This window comes from Ursus americanus, chromosome 3 (assembly GCF_024610735.1).
Source record: "Ursus americanus isolate L20-20 chromosome 3, mUrsAme1.1.p, whole genome shotgun sequence".
Lineage (NCBI taxonomy): Eukaryota > Metazoa > Chordata > Mammalia > Carnivora > Ursidae > Ursus > Ursus americanus.
The window spans coordinates 95,320,445-95,343,389 of record NC_142129.1 but is presented as its reverse complement, the minus strand read 5'-3'; the positions used below and the strand labels follow the sequence as shown (position 1 = coordinate 95,343,389).

At 54.0% G+C, this 22,945-nt stretch overlaps 1 protein-coding gene across 3 annotated transcripts in view; it reads left to right on the top strand.

Moving 5' to 3' along the window:
• The window catches only part of TNS3 (tensin 3), a 214,623-nt gene that overhangs the window by 22,091 nt on the left and 169,587 nt on the right, over positions 1 to 22,945 (top strand). For 2 of the 3 annotated variants that reach the window (XM_045793582.2, XM_045793581.2), the window contains exons 1-2: positions 13,606 to 13,698; positions 21,408 to 21,516. In XM_045793582.2, the coding sequence (XP_045649538.2) occupies positions 13,621 to 13,698; positions 21,408 to 21,516 (187 nt within the window). In that variant the 5' untranslated portion in view covers positions 13,606 to 13,620. Of the gene's footprint in view, positions 1 to 13,605; positions 13,699 to 21,407; positions 21,517 to 22,945 lie in introns of those variants that run through there. The other variant, XM_045793589.2, reaches the window with a different exon arrangement.

The following is a 22,945-nucleotide window of genomic DNA, read 5'->3' as shown; positions in this document are numbered from 1 at the left end:
TGGAGGCTGAGAGAGCTGGGGTTTTTGTGGCCGCTCTTTGTGTTTTCCCAGGCAAGCTGTTTCTCACGCTCGCTGCCCTGCAGACTGCTTCCCTGTAGACTGCTTCCGGGCTTGGCAAGATTCACGTGAATGCATCCTTAAGTAGTTCTTTTATTTGTCAAATCCCTGCTATTTTGTTAGAATCTATCTTACAGCCAAAACAGCCTCAGGGGACCACTACTAAAAAAAGAAATGAATTAGGTGTGTCCGAAAAATGTGCCGCTTGGATGGGGTGCTTGCAAACAGATGGGCGTGCTGCTCCTTTGCGAGGTCTGTGCCAGTGTCCCCTGTCCTAGGTTACGCCGGCCGGGCCACCGTGCCAGAGAGAGCGGGGGAGAGAGAGGAAGGAACACTGTGCCCAGCAGAAGGGCTGCTCCTTCCCTGACTAGGATACATTGTTGACTCTGCTCAGTTGCTCGCGTAGCAGTTTGTGTTTTCTCCCCTAATGTGCCCCAGCAGAAAGCATTCTTTGTTACTCTGTCCTCTGGGCCACAGGAGGACATAATATTTCCATTTATGGATTTGCTCACCGCTGGTTCTTCCTTGTCTGTGGGATGCGCCCCTGTGCTGGGTGCTGGGAACGCAGTGTCGCCCTGTTCCTGGTGAGTGGACTTCAGGTCCCGCCTGCTGTCGATGAAGACAGCGTGGTCACCCCTTCGTGCCTGGTGCTTCTGCCTTCAGACCCCTCCTTAATCGGGCTGGCAGGGTGGGTGTAGGGCTGGGAACATGGATGTTTTTTGTGGTTCTCGATACAGATGGACAGAGGGTGGAATCACTTTCTGTGTGTGATCCCAGCTAAGTGCTGGCTGTCACAGGGGGTGTCCTGGCTGTGGTTCTCGACACTGATGGCCAGGGGGTGTCCCTGCCCCGGCAGCTGTGCCAGAGCCTGGGCCCCATCACTCCCCCATGCTAATGACACCCCGAGGTGCCACCTGCCCACCTCCAGGCTTTGAACACTCCCCTGATCTCACAAGTGCCGTGTGAACACCGCAGTGGGACAGAACCATCCTGTCCTCTTCCGCTCCCCGGACACCCGTCCCCACCTGGAGCTAGCCACGAGCCACAGTGTCCCTGGCCAGTGGCACCCTACAGCAGCCACCTCTCCATCCCCTGTCTGTTTGTCACAAGGCAGCCAAAGGAACCTTTTTAAACATTTCAAGCCACATCACAGTGCTCCTTTGCTCACACCCTTCCAAGTGGTTCCATTTCCATCTGGGTCTCAGGCCAGGTCTGAGTGAGCTCTGCTGGGCATTTGGGGGTGAAGTGTCCCCCCACCCCCGCAGTGGAACGGAGACTGAGACACAGGGTGGGTGCACTGCCAGGAGGAGGCAGACACAGTGACTGGGCTGTGGCCTTAGCGTGAGGTGCTGCACAGGTCAACTGCCCATCCCATGTACAATGACCCCAGGGTAGGATGTTGATACCAATAAGGACCCGAAGGTAAACGGGGTGGGATAAGGGGGAACGAGTACGGGCAGAGGAGGTGGGCTGTTTTCCATAGGGTATCAGGCCTCTCTGAGGGGGTGGTGATTTGGAAGACATTTGAAAGTTTTAGGCGCGGGAATAGCACGTGCAAATGTCCTGGGGCAGCAACTAGCCCAGCAGGTTAGAGAAGAGCAGGAAGGCGAACAGGTCCGAGTGGGCAGGGGCTGGCTCAAGGGGTCTGTGGGCCTTGGATCAGAAGTTTGGGGTTTTTTTGTTAAAGGCATCCTTGCAGAAGCTGGGGACAGCCAGAGTGTCATCATGGCCTGATCCCTGGTTAGGGTGGCGCATCTGGCTGGCCTGCAGATGCCGAGACCCTCCGCTTGCTGGTGCAATGGAGCAGGGTGGTGGGACTGGAGACCAGGGCCAGGCTCTTTTGGTGTTTGTTTTGTAGGGCATGCTGATGGGTTGGCTGTGTGATAGCTGTGGAGGGAGGGCGTGGGGAGGAGCATGTCTGGGGAGAACATCTGGAGTTCTGACCCGGAGGGCTGAGGTTAGTGATGCCTTGGGGACAGCCCGGTGGAGGTGAGGTGAGGTGAGGTGAGGAGTACCTGGAGCTCAGCAGTTCAGGAAGAAGGGCTGTAGGGGACAGGGGAGGCTTCAGTCCATGGTAGGCTGGGCTGGAAGCAACAGCTGGGCAGGGGAGCGTGCAGAGGAGGGTCCAAGACACTCAGCTGTGCCCAGGGGGCAAGGACCCTTAAAGGGGAATGATGGCTGGTCTGGCAAGAGGGGAGGTGCCCAGGACACGGGCTCATGGAACCCAGGGGAGGAAAGAGAAGTCCAGTGCGGCTGGGAACTAGGATAGATGGGAGCAGAGTCCCCTGTGGGTCTGACCAGTGTGGCTGGTTGGGGATGGCGGGCAGTTTCAGTGGGCAGTGGCTGGGGGTCCTGGAGTGAACGGGATGGTGGGTAGTGGGCACTAATGGTAGCCAGTCCTTGAAGAAGCTCCCCTATAAGGGGGTGGGAAGTGGGCCAGCAACAGGGAGGGGTGTTGCAGGGCCGAGGGGCGTTGTCTTTAAAGACAGGGTGTGTATCTGCTGGGGAAGGTAGTGTAAGGAGGGAGAAGCTGGCAAAGCTCAACAGGGGGAGAGCGAGAGCCGGGTCCGTGGGGGGGGGCCCTGCCGTGCATCTTGGGTTGTAGCTGATGTGGGTGTCCGTGAGCTGGGTGGCCTGCAGTGGGTTTGCCGAGAGCCCTGAGCTCCTGTGTGCCCAGAGCAGAGCGGGTGCCAACCGTGGAGGGTGGTGGGTGTCAGACTAATGAATGAATGAATGAATGCACCACCCTTGTGGGGAGGTTTCCTGGAAGCCACACTGAGCACTCCTTGTGGGGGGGTGGGACCTTGGCTTGTACCCCTGCACTTCCCCCTCCTGACCTGGAGCATAGCAGGTGTGCAGTGTGGACCAGGCCAGCTGGTTGAAGGACAGGTGTTCCTGTGTCCCTGTGCTGATGCGGAGGAAACCCTGGGAGTGGGAGGGCAGCCCCTGAGCCTGCAGTTAGGGGTGTCCTCCCAGCCCGTGTGTACTCCCTCCCCCATGGTGAGAGATTTCAGTGAAAGCGTGCTGCCCATCCACGACCCGGATCCTCGGTCCTCCCTCTGAAGGTTGCTGCCCCAAATGGCTCCTGATCCCCAGCCCGGCCAGCCTCCTTCTGAGCCCCTGGAGGTGGCCTCCCTTCTTCCCGCTGCCATCCATGCAGGTCCCTGCTGGCCTGTTTCACCAGAGGTCTGCTGCCCCTGTCTCTCAGCTCTGCCCCCCCACCCCTTGTTGCAAGCCTCTGAGTCTCACCCTGAGCCTGGCACCCGGCGCCACTGGGCCCACCTCCCTTTGGGGTGCTGTCTTCCCTCTGTCCCTCCCACATAGTAAACTGGGATTTGAATGATGGGTGGGGGGATGGGGACTGTGAATCACTGTCACTCAGCTAATCAGAAATCAAAGGGCAGCAGATACGAGGCCACAGGCTGCAAGGCCCAGCCCGGGTGTGACCTCAGGGTGTGGCCTCCGGTGACCGCCGCCTTCAAACCTGGCGTCTGTCTGTATTGACTCACAGCCCCCTCCCCCGTTCTGCCAGTAATGTGTGCTCCGCACTGGGTGCCCCAGGTGCTCACAGTGAGGGAAGGCGCGCGGTCCTGGCCCATGTGGGGCAGGGGGACACGCGGGGACACCAGCCGCGGGGACACCAGCCACGGGCCCTGTGAGCAGTACGGCTTCTGTCTGACGGGCATGGACAGTGACGCTGCAGGAGAAGCCCCGTGCTGACCTGCGATAACCCATCTGGAAGGAGGGTGAAGAGGATGGTGGATCTGGCACAACAACATACTCTCTAACTTCTGAATTTGTGCTTTTGTAAGCTCAAACCCAGAATGTCTATGGCCTCTTTCCTTTTTAGTTTAAAAATTTTTTTCTGAGTGGTGGGGTGGGGGGAGGCGAAGAGGCAGAGGGAGAGAGACTCTTCAAGCTGACTCCATGCTCAGTGTGGAACCTGACACAGGAATCAACTCATGACCCTGAGATCATGACCTGAGCCAACTGACTGAGCCAGCCAGACCCCCAGCCTCTTTCCTTTTTTTTTTTTTTTTTAAGATTTTACTTATTTATTTGACAGAGATAGAGACAGCCAGCGAGAGAGGGAACACAAGCAGGGGGAGTGGGAGAGGAAGAAGCAGGCTCATAGCGGAGGAGCCTGATGTGGGGCTCGATCCCAGAACGCTGGGATCACGCCCTGAGCCGAAGGCAGACGCTCAACCGCTGTGCCACCCAGGCGCTCCCAGCCTCTTTCCTTTTTAATGTTTATCTTCAACCTTCCTTCATCTGGGTCTTTCAGGTCATCACAGGGGCAGGTAGATAAAGCCATTCCTGGTAATTTCTACATGGTCTTCCCTTCTCCATGTCCCTTTGCCTGTAGGTTTTTTCTCCCCAACTGATCTGGTTAAAAACTCCTCTGAACTTTATTTTTGGTTTTCTCCAATTGGGGTGTAATCGACATATAACATTATATTAGTTTCAGGTGTGCAACATAGTGGTTCGCTGTTTGTATATATTGCAGAACCATCACCTCCATGAATCTTGTTAATGTGTGTCAGCACCTGCCGGAAGTCACCGCCCCGCACCCACCCATCCCTTCTCGCTGCAGTCATTTCAGGTTCTTTTGCTGCATGTAGTTGTGACATTTCACTTTTGTTTCCAGGGCATAACGGGCTCATGCTTGTGGCATTAAATTAAATGATTTCATTAAAATGCTTTGTGGCGCTTTTCTAAAGGGTTGCTCCCAGATCGTTAAGAACCAAGCCTGAAATCCGTCTGACTGTGATTATGTTTAGACTAAATGCGTTCTAGAGAGTATGTGACAAAGCACTTGAACCAGCATCTTGGCATTTCAGAATTTCTTTATTGAACTTAGCTGTAAAATGAGAAAGTGTTGGTTGGTTTTAAAGATTTTTTTTTAATTGATTTATTTGAGAGAGAGAGAGAGAGAAAGACAATACAAGTGCGGGGATGGGGAGAGGCAGAGGGAGAGGGAGAAGCAGGCTCTCCAGTGAGCAGGGAGCCCGATGCAGGACGCGATCATGACCTGAGCCGAAGGCAGACGCCTAACCAACCGAGCCACCCAGGCGTCCCTGGTTGGTTTTAAAATCTGATGACTCCAGAATGCAAATGAATTTACTTTATGAGTGTTATGACTCCGGTACAAAGTGTTCATTTGAAAATAAAGGAACTTTTTTAAATGATAAAATTTAGAAGCTTTATTAACGAGAAGATTTTAAAATTAAAGCACGACCCGACTGACCATTTTTTCTGGAAGCTGGAGAACAGATAGCAGTCCCCCAGCAGACCCACTGCCTGGCCCCCGTGGGCTGGCTGGTGCTGGCTAATGCTCATGGGCCGGAGCTAGCAGCAGTGGGCTGGAGAGCTGTCCCCAGGGAGGCTCAGTCCAGCGCCGGAACAGCGAGGCCTGGGTCCCCACGTGAATGCCCAAGGCCTTCGAGGCTCCGCGTCCCTGGACTGGTGGCTCAGGTGGGAGGCTGAGCAGTGACCATGGGGCCTCAGCGCCAGGGCTGTGAGACCAGATCCAAAGCACCTGCTTCCTGGTTTGTTCTGAGGGTTTGTGGCTGTCCACGTGCACCTGTCTGGGGCATCATGGGCGCTCGGCTGTGTTCAGGCTGTATCAGCAGGGGGGCAGAGAGTGGCACGAGCCAGCGCGGGCACCCTCTTTACCATCCTGTGGCTCCGTCTCTGCTTCTGTGCATCTGGTGGACCCAGCAGTGTCTGGGGTGCTCAGGGGTCGTGGCCTTTACTCTTCGCCTGGACTGGCTCGGGGTCCCTGGGGTGTGATGTTGGCTGCCCTGCCCAGGTGCCCCGCTCTGCGTTCTGGTCTCCCTTCCCCGTCCTGACTCAGCTGGGTGCCATGTGGGTGGTCCCCACGTCCTGGGGAGCCCGAGGCATGGGGTCCTGCCAGGTGTGTGGCCGAGGGCTGCGCTGGTCTGCTGGTCATGCGGGCGTTCCATTCCTGCTCTGTGGGCGTCGACAGAGCAATGAAAGATATTTCCTGGAAATGTGCGTTTCATATGCTGGGAACTTCCCGGGGCTAGATTTGGGTGATATAGGGATTACCTGCAGGCCAGAGCGTCACAAGAACCCAGGGACCAGAGTACCTGTTGGTAAGAAGGACGGGCTGCCTTCTGTGGAAATTCAAACCACAGGATTTAATTGTCAGCTCCCTTTGTGAATAGACTTTGATGGGGCCTCGTGCATTCCCAGCTTCTCAGTGAGGGAGATTGGGAAGACTCACTGAGTTTGAGGGTGAGCCCGTACCGGGGAAGGGGGTTGCCCCAAAGTCTGTTTCCCCAGAGCAAGGGGGGGCACCCAGCCCTGCCCACCTCAGCACCTGCCCCAACACCTGCTCAGGAATAAAAATACTCACTCACAGTGACAACAATAAACACAAGCCACTTTTGCTTTTTAAAAACCTTAGGAATAAGTAGGGGCGCCTGGGTGGCTCAGCCAGTTAAGTGTCTGACCCTTGAGCTCAGCTCTGGTTTTGATCTCAGGGTCGTGAGTTCAAGCCCTGCTTTGGACTCCATGCCCAACTTAAAAAAACAAAACCAAAAAGCTTTGGGAATAAGTAGTTAAAATGTGTTGATACTGATGAAAACAGCCCAGCTTCCTCAGAAAGTGTGACATTATCTTTCCATTGTTTATTAAGGGCCTCCCATCTTAGTTTGGAGGGACCCCTCTCCGCAGGGGAGGAAGGTACATTTAGTGGCCGTGGTGGGCATGGTACCAAAGCCCCTGCGTGCATTACCTGGAGTCAACCTTGCCAGGACTTTTGGGGGTTGGTGGTGATTTTGCCATCCTGATTGGCAGGTGACAAAACTGGCCCAGAGTGGTTACTAATGGACCTGTAGACACACAGCAAATAGCAGAGTGGGTCCAGGGCACATCGTGGCACTGTGTCTTCTGTTTCTATACGGCTTGTCCTGGTCCAGCCTCCTGGGGGTGATGCTCCAGGCCATGGGGTGTCGGGGGGCGGGAGCAGGGTGTGTGCTCCTTTGCCAAGTCTCATTGTCCAGTGCTTCCTAACCCAGCTGCAGGTCTGAGGTCGAGGGGGGCATTTGGAAGAAATCTGACGTCCGGGGGTCCCTCAGAGGTGTTGAGCTGAGAACTACATGTTTCCAGGTGGATCAGGTTGTTGCGGGCCAAGTCCCTATCTGGAGTTCTGGATGTGGCTCAGTCACGACCCTGATTGCCCCATGCCAGGAACACTGGGGCAGAAGGAAGGGGCGTGAAAGGATGGAGGGTCATTCGAGGGTTTTCCAGATGAGGCTTGGTGACCCTGAGGGTGCTCTTTCAGCCTGGCCCGCACCGTTCATCCTCATCACCATGGGAGCCAGCCCCCCGACCCGGCCGACCAGGGGAGTCGTGGGGGGGGGGCCCTGAGAACCGGGGCGCAGCTGGACAGTGTGCTCTTGGAGAAGGGCAGAGGGCGTGGGTCCCCTGTCCTAACTTCCCAGAGCCTCCACTTGTCTCCAAGAAACGGAGACAGCGACCCCCAGAACGAGCATTTCTGGGGGATGGAGAGCTCCCAGCCCGCTGCTGGCGTTTTGAGGCCCGTCACCAGGCTTGGGCGAAGGTCTAGATTTTCTTCTGTGTGAAATAAAACTTCCTCTGAAGTACATCAGTTTGAAATCACTGGGGGAGAGTCGAGAAGGCCGGGTGCGTCCAACAGTCCTGCCGTGTCTGGAAGGAAGCGAAGGTTCCCCCCTCTCCTCCGGGGGCTCCCAGCTGAGAGCAGAGTGCATCCTGCATTTGTGGGTCCGGCAGCTTTGCACGAACTAGCTCATTCTGGGGGGTTCCTTGTAGTTGGAGGCAGGTGATGATGCAGAGACGCTGGGGGGGACGGGAGGCAAAGCCCCCAGTCCCCCAGCCGCGTCTCCCCGTGCTCCACAAAGGCCGCTAGCTCGCCTCCTGCCCTGCGCCCAGCTTCACCAGGACAGGAGTGGGGCGGCTGCTGGCTTGTCCGTGCAGACACTGAGCAGGGACCAGAGGCCAGGACCCTTGGGCTCAGGCTGCTGGGCTCCTTGCCCCCAGGTTGGCTCTGGGTGTGAGGGACAGAAAGGCTGCCCGAGGGCCCCCCAGAGCCACAGGTCCCCTCCGCTCGACCATCTCAACGCAGAGGAAGAGAAACTGGGTGTCTGTTTCCTGGTGTGATAGTTACCATTCCAAGGAGGAACGGGAGGGGGAGACCCTGCGTGCTTGGGTGGGGGTCTGCTCTCACCTGGTGAAGGATGCGTACTATGCCAGTTGGGGCTGGAGGCGAGTAAGATATGCCCAGTGGGGTTTGCTTCCTCCTTTTGGGTTTTCTTCTGAGGCCGTCCTATCCACTTGGCAGGAGCCTGTGGTGTGCGGGGTTCTGTGAGGGCTCTCCCGTCCCCAGTGGCCATCCTCCCTGCCCACCTCGGGCAGGTGAAGCAGCCAAGACCCCTCCTCTGCCTCCCACAGCCCCTCCTGTTGTCCCGTCCTGTCCCCACTGCTGCCCCCCTTGTGGAGACAGGAGGATATGGGGGGGGGGTCAGACTAGGCAGGGCAGGATGTGCCTGCTGGGTGGGGGTTGGGGAGTGGGGGGGTCCAGCAGCTAACCCTTCCTTTGGTCCAGTTCTTCTGTGAAGCATTTGCAGCCTTTGAGCGGGAAGGGGAAGAAGCACCCCTCCACACACCCGAGCTTGCTTCTGTCGAGAAGGCGCTTTTTTTGGATGTTTCAAAGGTGGGCAAGGACGCGCATGACAGGGGAGAGTGCATGGGGAAATGAAAACAAATGCCCGTTTTCTCAGCATTGGAGAGAAACTTTGTGCTAAGGATGCCAGAGATCAGCATCTTGTTTGTTTCTTTTTTTTAAAGATTTTATTTATTTGGCAGAGAGAGACAGCAGCGAGAGAGGGAGCACAAGCAGGGGAAGCTGGAGAGTTTGAGAAGCAGGGAGCCTGACGCGGGGCTCGATCTCAGGACCCTGGGATCATGACCTGAGTTGAAGGCAGATGTCTAACGACTGAGCCACCCAGGCGCCCCAGCATCTTGTTTCTTAGAAAGGCCACCAGATGTGAGCAGGCTGTGAGCTCGGGCAGGGACTCAGCGGCCTACAGGGACATTTCAGTTCCACGGGCTGCACTGCATGACCCCCGAGAGGCCAGGGGACCCCTGAGTTCCTCACAGGTTTCCTGAGTACCTGCTGTGACTTTCGAGAACAGGGGATGTGAAGGGCAGAGTGTGGAGAGGAATCCCAGACAGTCCTGGGTCCCCCCTGAGTAGCTCTTCGAGGGTCAGGGGTCTAAACATGCAGCACCTTTGATCTGACCCTGTCCCCAAGAATGTCCTGGGGGGTCACGCACCTCTGCTTCTGGGGGATGCTGCAAGCCAGCCGTCTGGCTCTCCAGTGCTCTGGGTCCCCATGCATCCCTGGATGCCCCGGGACTCAGTTTCCCCTCTGTCCAGTGGCCCATCTCCTCCTCCCGGCATTGTCTGGGGACAGGCTCTGTCACTGTCAGTGAGAGGGACATTCAGGGCTCTCTTGGTGTTGCCGAGTTAGGAAATACTGAAGTGGCTGGTGCCCTGTGGGGCCCACTGGGTCCTGCCCCCTCCAGCGGCAGGATGGATCTGGGTGAGCAGGGAGGGGAGGAGGAGGAAGGTCTTGAGAGCCAGGATTTGCCCCAGGTCTGTGCTTGAGAAAGGCCCAGGTGCGACACCGGACCTCGGAGATGGCCCTTGGGCCTCTGATGCCCAGTGTGGCCAGCGTCCCTGCCTTGACACCAGTGGGGAAGGCTGTGCACGGAGGTCTCTGAGGATGAGAGCTGCCAGCAGCTCAAGGGTCTCCAAGCCCTGAAACTGGAGAGCCTTTTCCATCACCAGAGGCCAAGTGCTTTGGGTGCCTCAGGTGGCTCTTGGAGGTTCTCTGGCACTCAGTGTCATGGAGTCATGGACCAGCTGTGGACCGGCCGTGGACCAGTGGCTGGAACAGCGGTGTGTGTGCTGGGGGTGGTGGTGAAGACGGGCGCTGTGTGCCTGCAGCGCTTGGTGACCCTACCGCAGATGCCACAGCTGGAACCAGCGTGTACCCGGTGCCTGTGGATCACGGATTTTGGGCCCGGTCACTCCGACCCTGTGACGAAGTTGCATGACCAGCCTTCTCTGTTTCTTTTACTGGGAAATCAGATTGTAAATCACGTGCTGGGCACTGGGTGTGACCATTGCTAATGGGGGCTGCTGCTTCCTGCCCTCGCTGTGGGCACAGCTGGGGTGTGGGGGTGATATGTGCATGTACGTGGACGTGAGCACGCGCACGCGTGGTGTGTGTGCATGCACACTGACATCAGTTTTCGTTTCTGTGTCTGTGTCTCCGTGGAAACCATGGGCCATACCAACATTCGATTCAGGCCCGCAGCACCGCATGTCCTGAAACTTTCCCCGTCTGTGTTTGTGAGGGATCTTTCTGGACCAGTGAGTAAGCGTGTGAGTGCATGGATGTGTGGGGAGCAGCCTCGTGTCAGAACCCTGGGGTCTGAGCAGGCCTGTCCTCCCCCAGTGAGCCCCGAATCCTGTGTCGGCGTGGGCCTTGTCACGGCCTCCTGTCCCCACTTTGGTCTGGGCTTCCAGCCCCAGGTGGGTGACGCGGCCCGAGGCCCAGCGCTGGAGCTTGCCCTCAAGGACTGGCCCACGGAACCCCTCAAGTCCGTCCTCTGCAGGGCGAACCTCGCTTCTTTCCTGGGGTCTCATGCAGCCAGAAGCCCGTGGTAGGCGGCTGTGGCCTTATGAGGGGCAGGCCGGGCTGTGGGTGAGAGGCCGGTGAGGTGGGGCCGTCTGCGCCCAGAGGACAGGACCACCCCGGCTTCTGGGTTCCCCAGGGATCCCCACACTGAGCTGCCCCCAGACCCTTGTGCTACAGCCTGCTTCCGAGGGGGGCAGAGGGGAAGCTGAGACAGACTGAGTAACCAGCATTGACGTCATGGAAATGCAGCAAAGCGGATTTCTTTCATTCCTGCCCAGCATTTATTGTCCCTGCTTGGTCTGCACGCGGAAAACCCGAGACAAAGGTTAGATCTTGCGGACGATGCACAGAGAGCCACGCTTCAGAGTCGGGCCAGGGATGGAGGTGGGCTTGGCTGCAGGCTGGTGAGCAGTTGGGGAGGCTGGGCAGGAGAGGGGTCCTGGGCTGAGCCCAGGAAGGCAGCAGTTTTCAGCCCCAAAGGAGAATCGGAAAACTTCGAGAAGGCCTGAGTGAAGCCCCAGCACTCACCAGGGCACAGAACCCAGGAGCCTGGGGTGCACGGGGGCTGGGGGATGCTGCAGGAGGGCTTGGGGAAGAGTGGAGGGAGAAGTGGCCAGCCGGCAAAGTGTGGGGTTCCGGCAGGGCTCCCAGTTTGGCGTTTGCGGAAGTTCACTCGGGCTGTTCTGGACTTTGACCCAAAGACCCTGTCTGGGATGCCAGTCTCTACTGGATGCTGTTTCTCATCTGCAACAGGTGGGCCACATGCATCTGATCCATGAGGAGTGAGAAAGTGTGGCAATTTCCTGAACGAGGTGCCTTTTAAACAAGAGGAGATTTGGGGTGTCCCTATGAAAACAAGCATCTGTCTCACAATCTGCAGGCGGGGCCCCCACAGAATATGGAGCCCAGCCTTGATGTCAGGGAGCTTTACCGTGTTGGGAGGGGGGCTCCTTTTTGCTGGGATTCATGTCCCTTCTACTGGGTCCGTGGGCAAGGCTGGTGGTAGATTCAGCTGATTTCTGGAAAAGCGTTTGCACTGTGCGCCCCCAGATAGCAGAATGACATGCTTCTAGCTCAGCTTGTAGACATGGCTCTGCGCCCCATCTTGTGTTTGATGTCGGGTAATCCGAAACACGTTGGACACAGATGGCATCTCGGGTCCTGTGTCACTTCTGGGGGCAGAGGGACGTGTAGCAGAAACAGGACTGAGCAGTGTTTGCAAAACTAAGGAGTCTGAATCTGCCCTGGAAAAATGAGTAGCGATGAATGAATCTCGAAAATGAATGAATGGAGAGAAAGATGACTAGTGACCTAAGTTGAGGGGTGGGAGCCATGAGAATAAACGGGTGTCTGCACCCAAACGGCGTGATGCTGGGTTGGTTAGTTTGTTTTTTTGTGGCTGAAAGTCCAAGAGCCTTGCTGTTCCCCTGCAGAAACGGGAAGATGGATGTTCCGTGCCAGAACCCGAGAGGTTAATTCTGGCCTTGAATCTACCACTGGAATTCGCACATGTGTTAGCCATAAAGACCTAGCTCTAGCCCACCCCGGGTGCTTCCAAAGCTAAGACATTGGAGTTGCTCACGGAATCAAAGATGGGAAGTCAGTGTTGGCCCAACCCAGGTCTAAGCACAGAGCAGGCCGGCTCACTAGGGGCCGGAGGCTGAGGGTACTAGGCCAGCAGCCTGAGGCCAGAAGGCTCCCTAGCCCTTCTGCTCCCTCCTCTTTGTGGCCAAACATGATCAAGGCAGCCTTTCCTTCCTCCCAGGAGCTGCCAGAGCTGAGATCACCGCTCCACAATGGCAGCCGTGTCCCCTCGGTCCAGCGGGGGTCCAACGGGCTTAAGAAAAGAGCTCTTCTGCCGAGGATCCTGCCCTCCCCCGGCTCTGGGCTGTCCTTCGGGGCAAGTGACCCTTCCACTTTCTGGGTGTCTGGCTTCCTTTTTATGTGACACTCTGCCCGCACCCACCTGGTCACCTTCAGCTCCCACGCTCCAGGTTTTAAATTTCCTTCCAAGATTACAGAGCCAGAGAGGAAAACAGAACGTGTTTTTCCAGCAGCTGGCTGGCCCTGAGGATGGTGAGGAGGAGAAGAGAGCGGGGATCCCAGCCCCCCTAACTGTGGAAGGAGCCTAATCCTGAGCTTTGAGCCTGCTGACCCCCAGCTGGTCCTCCTGTCTCTAGCAAGGAGGGCTCCCTGGTTTCCTTGGTTGCCGAGGCGCATTGGAAAGCAAGCCCTTCTGCGCCGGGATTTTCCTTCTTCACACTCTCAACCCGCGGTGTGCCAGCCATGTACATTACCATTACAGAGGCAGGTTGACTGGACCAGTCAAGATTTTAAAATCCTGAAAGCTTGAGCCCACAGGTCTTTAAGTCCCTCGGTTGGCATTCTTGGAGAGGTCTGAAACTCTAGTCAAGCTGACCCCTGCCTAAGGCGTGGGTAATTAAGTCGGGTGGCAGCGGAAGGTTTGCCCCCCCAGCCCTGCCCTGGGAGGCGTTTCTTCTCCGCTTTGCCTGCGTTTGGCTGAGAAGCCTTTTTGCCTCCTCTGTGGAGCTGCGGTCTGGGGCGGGGGAGGGAGGGCTAATTCGTGTCAGATGGAGGGGCGCCCGGGGACCGTGCGCTCGCTCGCCTGGCTTTTGTTCCCGGCATCTGACTTCTGACTGTACAGTGGACTTGGAGGTGCCGGCTGTGTCCTTTCGGGTCTCCGGGGTCGAACTTTGCCTGGGACTTCCAGGCGCAGGGGCCCAGCAGGCATCCCAGCCCGCCCCGCCGCGGGAGAGGGATCAGTGCCCGCCGCGGCCGGTCCTCGCCTGGCCAGGGCCAAGCTCTCCGCGAGCGCCTGGGCGGCCATGCGGCTGCGCGCCCTGACCTCGGGGCCGCCTGGAGGGTGCGCGCGCGGGGCCCGGGCTCGCCGGCACCGGCGCCAGGTGAGTGGGTGCGGGGGCGCAGGCCTCTCGGAGCCTGGGCACCGGACTTGAAGAGGGGGCGCGGGGCTCAAAGAGGGGAGCGGGGACGGCCCCGAGCTGGGGAGCAGGGCGCTCGGAGGTGGGGAGCGGGGGCGCGCGGTCTCTCGGAGCGGAGCGCTTTCGGGCCAATGCGCGCGCGCGCGAGTGTGTCCGTGTGCCCACGTGTGTCTGTGCACCCTTGTCTGCGCGTGCTCGTGCGTCCTTGTCAGTGCACATTCGCGCGTGTTTCCGTGCACGCGCCTGAGTACTTTGTGTGTGCGCGCGCAGGGGAGGATGAGAGGGGGAGAGGGGAAGCCGGGAAGCTGGCCTTTGCCTGGTGGGAGGAGGGCGTCCTAGTGAGCGCACGCACGTGGAGTGGGAGACGTCCAGGGTTAACTTTCTAATCCAACTGCCTTTTGAACACGCTTCCTTGGACTCCCTTTCCGGAATGGAAGTAGGACACTGGCCTTGATGCAGATGGGGGCGCAGCCCAGATTGCTTTCAAAGGGAAAGGGCCCGTAGCTCTGTGCAGATGTCGGGATGCGCGGGCATTTTCTATAGTACAAGTTCACCCGGGCCACGTTCCAGTCTGTGGTCCACGGGATCGACCTCCACCGCGTTTGAATTTAAACCGAGCAGATGCGCCCCCCCCCCATCGCCCAGCCCTTTCTCCGAGCCTAATAATTAGGCATTTATTGCATTCTTTTCCCCTGAAACTTTTCTAAGGTTCTGCGAAATGAGAAGTCCAAGTGTCCGGTTTGCATCACTTTGCATCGCTTCAGTCGCCCTGCATTCTGATAATCAGTTTAACAGCCGGACGCTGTTGCTGGGGAGCTTGGGGACTGTGAGTGGTGCGGGGCGGGGGTCTGGACGCCTGTGTTCTCTGGCTGCCAAAGGGTGGAGACCTCCGTGGGCGTCATCCCAGGAGGCCTTGGGGCCACCCTGCCCATGCAGAAAGGTTTAGTGGCCCTTTAACTTCAGGGTCAAGTTGATCGGGTTTTGGCCCCGAGTCTGCTTCCTGGAATGCCGCCTGCAGGTTTCCCAGGTACCCGAACTAAATTCTCTTTCCAGGTGCGGAAAACAGCTCGGACTCTGCTGCTGATGTAGCCTTTGTGTGGGTCGCTGTTTTGCTACTGTAACGTTAGCCCAGAGTGTGCAGTTTCGTATTCTGTAGAGCAGAGCAGAGTGGTACCCTCCCGTGCTCACGTGGAGCTTTTCCTTGCTCAGTTTTTGCAGAGATTTTTCTTTCTAAAAAGAGACCTCACAATCAAGACCAGCACTAATTACCGGGTACCCCTCCGGGAGTCCTTGTGGAGCGGGCAGCCCTGCTCGCTGCCCTTCCAACTGTCTGCTCCCAACAATTAAATGCAATTTAGATTCCTGAACTGAGCCTGCTAAATGGTGCAGCATGGCAGCCTCCCCTCCCCCGCCTGCACTCTGTGGCCCCACCTCTCGGGGCGAAATGAAAGCCCGGTATCAGGTGAGAACAAAGGCCGTCTAATCCCGTCTAGTTCATTTCACAATGGAGATGTTATGTACAAATGAAGCGTGAGCAGATGTTATTACACTATCCGGAGCGAGTTCCTCCGGGATGCGGCCCCTGGCCAGCCGGGGCTTCACGCCCGCCTTACGCCCCCAACAGCACCTCTTCTGTTTACCCTCCAGCCTTCTAGCTGAGGCCCAGCGGGCAAGAAAACCGCAGGAACACAGTGTCTCTTTCTCCCTGGTTGGAATAAAGGTATTTGGAAGGAATAAAAGGTCACAGTATCCCCCGTTGGCCCGCAGACTAGGGCCAATTCATTCCGTTAACAAATGTTAATTGAGGAGGGTCCGAGGCTCTCTGAGTGCCAGGCACTGTGCAGGGGCTCAGAGACCCATGGATGAGAGCCCTGTGTCCTGCCTCTGGAACATTGCAATGGAGCATTGGTGAGAAGGCGGATAAATAAATCACTCACACACGGAGGGGGGCGGATTACGCCAACTGGGGCATTGCCATGCGGACTGTATTTTCAGATGTTTGAATGCCTGCTCCTGTCTGAGCACGAGATGGGTGGAGGCAGGGTCTGAGCCCGCAGCCTTTAACTTTGGCTGTGTGGTTTCTGTGGGACCGTGGTGGTCATGGTTACGGCACAGGAGGACCCTGCCAATGTCCTGAGCTTCACAGGAGGAGCACCGCCGTCCCTCCCTTGCAGGCACTGAGTGCAGGAGCCCTGGTCTTCAAACGTTAGGTCTCTTGCAAACACCTGTAGCGAACAGATGAACAAGGATGTACTAACGGTGCCTTGTGTTTATGCAGGATCCTTATAGTATAGTCCATTCTGTAGCGGTCGCCCTCAATCCTCGCTGCAGATGGGAGTCACGGGGTGAGTTTCATTTGTATTCTAGCCTCACCTCCGGATGATCTGTTTTAACTGGTCTGGGCGGGGTTTTGACAGAGTGGTTTCGAAAACTGACCAAGTGATTCCCATGGGCTGCTGGTGCGCACGACTGTGCCTGGTGTGTGTGTGTGTGTGTGTGTGTATGTGTGTGTGTGTGTGTGTGTATACACACACATATAGCATTTGGTCATTTGCAGTTCATAGGCAGGAGGGGAAGGTATCCTTTGTGTCCCCAAGTCCCTAGTGACTTGCCTGGGGTCCCAGAGCTTGTACTGCAGGCAGCAGAACCTGTGTCCTGCTTGGTGCATGACACTTTGCCTGTTTAGAGAGGCTTGACAAGATCAACAAAAACACCATGAGATGCCTGATGATGTGCCAAGACTTTGGAGGAACTGGAAGTGGTCAGGTGGGACGTGAGTGGGACCAGAACTGGTCAGGTGGAAAGCTGTAAGCTGCCCGCACTCCAGACAGCTTGAATAGCAGGGAAGATGGGGACAGCCAAAGCAGCTGTTCACATTGGAATCACCCCTCTGCCAGTTCCAGTCCCTTGTAGGGCCAACTGGGGACGGTAGCTGTGAATGATCAGTTATGCCTGCTGTAGGTTAGGGAGTAAGGAGTTGGGGTCTGAATACTAAGTCAAATCGTACACTTAAATATGTGCAATCTTTAAAGTTGTTTTGGCAGTTCTGAGTGTTTTGAGTGTAAACATAAATTTTAAAACCAATTTGCCAATTAAAAAAAAAAAAAGCCTGCTGGGGTTTCCATTCAGATAGTGTGGAATCTGTCGATTTTATGGAAGAACTAAATCTTGACTGTAGTGAGTCTTACCATCCATGAACATGGTATATCCCTCTGTCTCTGTAGGTCCTCCTCACTTTCTCTCTGAAATGGTTTTTTACTTTATAGGCCTTTCACATCTTTTGTTAGATTGAATCCTAAGGATTTAATATTTTTGATGATACTGTAAATGGTAATGTTATTTGAATTTGAGTTTCTGAATGTTCATTGCTAGGGTGTAGAAATACATTTTGTACATTCAGTGAGCTCCTGTCCTTCAACTTTGCTGAACTTGCTTGTTAGTTCTAGAGCTTTTTTGCACATTTCATGAATTTTTTTGTTTTGTTTTTATAGACAGTGGTGTCATCAGTGACTAAAGACAGTTTTACTTCTTTCGTTTCAAACTGGATACCTATTATTTCTTTTTCTTGCCTGATTGCACTGATTAGAACCTCTAAGACAATATTAAATAGAAATGTTGATTGCAGACATCCTTGCCTTGTTCTGGAGCTTAAAGGGAAAGCACTCATGTCCTTAAATTGGGGTTTGCGATAGATTTTACCAAGTGGAGGAAGTCTCTTTCTATTTTGATTTGAGAGTGTTTATCAGGAAATGGATGTTGGATTTTTGTCAGAGCTTCCCCCCCCCCAATTAATTGAAAGATTGTGTAGGTTTCTTTTTTAGTTTATTGATTGGTATTTGAATGTTAAACCAACTTTGCCTCCCTGGGATAAATCCTGTTTGCTATCGTGTATTATTTAGAAGTGTGTTGTTTAGTTTCTCAATGCTTGGGGGATTTTACAAGGATCTTTTTTTTTTTTTTTATGGTTTCTAATATAATCCCATTGTGGTCGGAGAACATATTTAGTATGGTTTGAATACTTTTAAATTGATTTGGACTTGTTTTATGTCCCAGGCTGTGGTCTGCCTCAGTAAACATTCCATATGCACTTGAAAAGGATGAGTGTACTGTTGCTGTTGGTCAGATGTTCTATCAATGTCAATTAGGTCAAGTCTTCCGAGAATGTTGTTCAAATCTTATGTATCTTTGGTTATTTTCTGTGATAATTATCAGTTGTTATTACTGATAAAAATAATTATTAGTGATTGGGAAGGGGTATGTTAGTTTGCTGGGGCTGCCGAAACAAAAAGTCAGACTGGGGGGCTTAAACAACAGAAATTTATTTTCTTACAGTTCTGGAAGCTGGAAGGCTAAGATCAAGGTTTTGACCGGCTTGGTTTTTCCTGAGGCCTTTTTCCTTGGTTTGTAGATGGCTTCCTTCTCACTGTGTCCTCAAATGGACTTTCCTTTTTGTGCAACCCCCCCCCCCCCCGCCCCGTGTCTCTTCCTCTTCTTGTAAGGGCACCAGTCCTACTGGATTAGGATCCCACCTTTATGACCTCATTTAACCTTAATCACCTCTTTAAAGGTCCTATCTCTATATACAGTCATATTGGGGGTTAGGGCTTCAATGTATGAATTTCATGGGGACACAGTTCTGTCTAAAAGAGGGATAAATAAGTTTCTGACTATATTTACACATTTGCCTATTTATGCCTTTGTAATTCTATCATTTCTTGTTTTATGTATTTTGCCAGCGTTGTTAATAGGTACATACATGCTTAGGATTATATGTTCTCTTGATGCATGTACCCTCTTAACATTGTGAAATCATTTCCATATCATTGGTAATATTCTTTAATCTGAAATTGACTTTGTCTGATATTAATATGGCCACTGCAGCTTTCCTTTAACATTATCCTTGTATATTTTTTGTCTTTTTTCTTTTTAAAGGAATATAATCTGACAACCCTTGCCTTTTAATCAGGGCTTTTAAGCTATTTACATAATGAGATTACTAATATGGTGAGGTTTCAATCTATCATCTTGCTAGTTTCTCTTTCTCTCACCTAGTCTTTGCTCTGCTTTTTCTTTTTTGCCATGTTTAGATTAATTGACCTTTTATTTTACTTTTATTTTTAATTGTTTAAAAGATTTTATTTTTAAATAATCTGTACACCCAACGTGGGGCTTGAACTCATGGCCCCGAAATCAAGAGTCCTGTCCTCCTCCGACTGAGCCAGCCAGGTACCCCTAGATTAGTTGAACTTTTAAAAAATAATTTCATTTTATCTGTTTGATTGGATTATTAGCTGTCACTCATTATTTTAGTAGTTGCTTTGGTTTATAGTATATCTCTCTAGTTTATCACGGTCTGCGTCACATGATTGTGCATGACTTCATGAATAGTACGAGAGCCTTGCAGTGGAATGCTTGCATTTCTCTTTTCTGGGCTTTGTGCTGTTTTGTCATAAATTTTACTTTTACATCTGTTGAACCTCACATTACATCTTTACTAGTTTTTGCTTCAACAGTTAATTGTTTTGTGCTAAGTTTTTAATAATAAGAGAAAATCTTGTGTGTTTATCCACATACTTACCATTTCTGGCACTGTTCCTTCTGTGTATAGCTGCCTTTCCACTTGTGATCATTTTCCTTGTGCTCAGACCGTGTGTAACTTGTACTATGCGCCAGCTGGTGATGACGTATTTCAGCTTTTGTGTATCATACGAATTTTTAAATTCACTTTAATTTTTGAACGCTGTGTGTGCTGGGTCCAGAATTTTAGGTTGGCAGAATGTCTCTTGGCACTGTATATCTCTCCACTGTTTTCTCACTGGCTTTATTTTCCATGAGAAATCTGCGGTTGTGCTTATGGTTGGTCTCCTGTGGTACTGTGTCTTTTCCCCCCCTCCGGGGGCATTTACGATTTTCTGTGTGTCACTGGGTTTGAACTGTATGATTATCATGTGCCTTGGTGTCATTTCTGCTCCATTTCTTGTACTTGGGATTTGTTGAGTTTCTTCAGCCTATGAGTTTATAGTTTTGCGCAGATTTTGGGAAAGTTTTAGGCATTATTTTTTCAATGACCCCCCTCCCCCCTTTACGGAGACCTCAATTACACATGTGTTAGGCTGCTTGAACTTTCCCACAGCTCACTAATGCTCTGTCTGTTGATCTATGTGTTTACTTAGGTGGTCTCTTCTTTCTGTGCTTTGTTTTGGGCAGTTTGTGCTGTGATCGGCACACACACCGCACGCACGTGCTCGGCTGAATGTTTCAGAAGGCCCTTGTGCACATCTTAGGGGTTCCATGCAGCCCTGTTTCGTGGTGCTCTGGTGAGTGAACGCTTGCTGCCGTGTTCTGGCTGGACCCTTAGCTCCTGTTCTTCAATCCCAGGAGTAGTACACGGGTCCCCTTCTTTCTTGGCATTCTGGGACCTTCCTCGATGCAGGAATCTGGAGCAGTGTTCCTGCCTCCGAGGAGCTAGATAGATGGGTTGGCCTGCTCGTGAATGTCCGTAAACAGTCATCGCTGTGTGCTTTGGTGTCGGAGTTCTTTCGCTCAGCACGGTAGTGCTTTCATGCTCATCCTTGATGAGTAGCGGGTCATGGTAGCAAGCTCTCGCATGAACCTGAGCAGTGTTCCGTCGTAGGAATATATCACTTTGTTTATCCACAGTTGATGGACAGTTGGGTTATTTCCTGTTTGGGGCACTTTTAAATAAGGCAGCTCTGCCCATTCTTGCACAAGACTCTTGTGGACATATGCATTTACTTCTGTTGGGTGTTCCCAGGAGTGGAATTGCTGAGTCACAGGATCGGTGTAGCTCTAAAAACATGTGTCAGGAACTATAGCTGTACCATTCGTTTCCCATTCTGGCTAGCATTTAATCTTCTGGGGAATTGTGGCTGCTTCTGCTGGTAAGTACGGGCCTCAGTGGACCCAGGCACTGGGAGGATACGCTGCCGCATAGCACCGTTGGGAAGAAGGATGGGTGTTTGGTTTCTAGGGCAAATAGAATTTTTGTAAGATGATTAGATACAGCCGTGAGCCTTGGCCCTGCAACCCGGGGTTTGGTAGATGAGGGGTTCAGGTATTTCCAGTACCCGTGTGTGTCGTGGATTCAGTGCTGTGCCGGGTTTAGGGGAACCGCATATCTTAACCCGCTGGTCTTTGGTGACTGCTTCTCGGTCCGCAGAGGTGCGCATTCACTCGGAGAGGCCCAGGGACCAGGAGAACCAGCCACCCAGCTTCCTCTGAGCACAGTTGTGCTGTTTGCTGGGCACTGCTTCCAGAGGAAGCATTAAGGTTCTGAGAATGCCTGTGGATTACTTTGTCACGGAAGTTGGTGGAAGCTCATACGTGATCACGTTATCAGTGTTGATTAGTGCAGGGCTCCTGACGCTCTTCACCCATTTACAAGGGGATTTGCAAGCTGGGGGGGGGGCGGGGCGGAGGGGGAGCTTCCGTCTGGGGCTCTGGCACTGAGAATGCTGACAGGGTATCCGAGGCTCCCCTGGGGAATCCCAGCATTGGCTGGATGGCTTCTTCTTGTTCTCCATTGAACGGGTAAAGTTCCTGTTTTAGCTCTTCCCCAAACTCCGCTAGACGCCTTATTTCCTGCAAGAGAAAAGAAAAAGCAAACAAACTATGAATTGTGGGGCTGACAGTTTCTCCCTTTGCTTTTTCAGCCAGAAGAATTAACGAGTCTGCACAGTTTTAAGAACAAAGCCTTTAAGAAACCCAAGGTCTGTGGGGTTTGCAAGCAGATTATTGACAGCCAAGGGATCTCATGCCAAGGTGAGTGCATGTTTATCGTTTCCCTTGCTAATGACACCGAATCGTAGCAAACAAACAAACCAAAACACCAAAATGAAAACATCTTTTGGGAGTTTCCAAAAGTTAAATTGTGGAATTCCCCTTCTGAGCCGGTGTTTACCCCCCACCCTTACTGGGGCAGGGACCGACTGTATTTACCCAGATTTGTGCTCAGGAGGAAAGTTTTCCAGAAGGAGCAAAGCTTCTGGTGTGGGCGAGGGGACGGCAGGGAGCAGCTGTGACTTGCCCTCCGTCCGCGGTGGGGTGTCCGTGACTCGGGTTATTCAGTCCCGTGCTCCGACCTCTTAGAGAGTTTACAACCGGAATGTTCTGCACCTCAGGGTCAGGGCTCACGGGGCTGGGCCCTTCAGCCTGGTGGCAGGGCTCTCTGATGCTCAAGCCCCAGGCAGCCCGTTAATAAATCTGGATAGTGGGCCTGTGAGAACAACGCTGCTTGTTTCCCTTGAGCCCTAGAATCCCGGCTGGGGGCCGGGGGCCGCGTCGCAGAGCGCAGGCAGGTTGGGGGACTGGGCCATGGAGAAGGTGCCGGGCGGCCCCGAGGTGTCCTGTCATTGGTGGGGTGTCGCCAGGGGGTTCTGTGGTGTTGGGACTGCCTCTTGGCTCCCCTTTCTCCCTGAGGACCCGCAGTACTCAGTCCCTGTGGGCTGCTTTGGGGTGGGGCTGTTGGGGAAGAGGGTCAGACTTCAGGGTGGGGAAGGGGAGACCTGGGCCTCTCAGGGTCTCTCTTGCAGGGAAATGGCCTGAGAGTGAGAGGCAACTGGTGTGTCTGCTCCTCCGACGGGCCCTGTGTCGTTCTTGCTGATGGTGCTCCCAGGGCCGTGAGCACGTCGTCACCTTTGTCGCTCCTTCCCGCCGCGGCCTCGGGGGGCCTGCCGGCAGCGCCCTCCCCACCTCACCCCCCAGTGTCTCTGTCTCCTTTTCTGGACACGTGGGCCCCTCTCCCTTCTCCCTGGAGGCAGCATGTGTGATGGGACCTGGGGGGCTTCCCGTCACCTGGCCCCTGTGAGCTGCAGTGTGGGCTGGAGGGGTCTCGCATTGCAGGATTCAGTGCTTGTGTCTTAAGGGATCACTCTGATGGCTCCAACCGTGACTGTACGATGGGCACCCCTGTGGCATTTTCAGGCAAAGAAGGCCTGTGGAAGGACCAGTCTCATTGGGATCAAAACATGAGACTTGAGGTGTCTCTCCTGCCCCCCAGACACACCTGCGGATTGTGGGGACAGGATGTGGGCATACTGCTCCCACAGCCCAAGTTGGGAGCCTGGCAGCGTCACTGCGGGTGTAGATGGGGCCTGGCGGGGTCACCACGGGTGACTGTGATTGGCTGCTCAGAGGACACTGTGGCCCTTCCATGGTTCTGTTCCCTGCCCCTGACAAAATGTAGTTAATC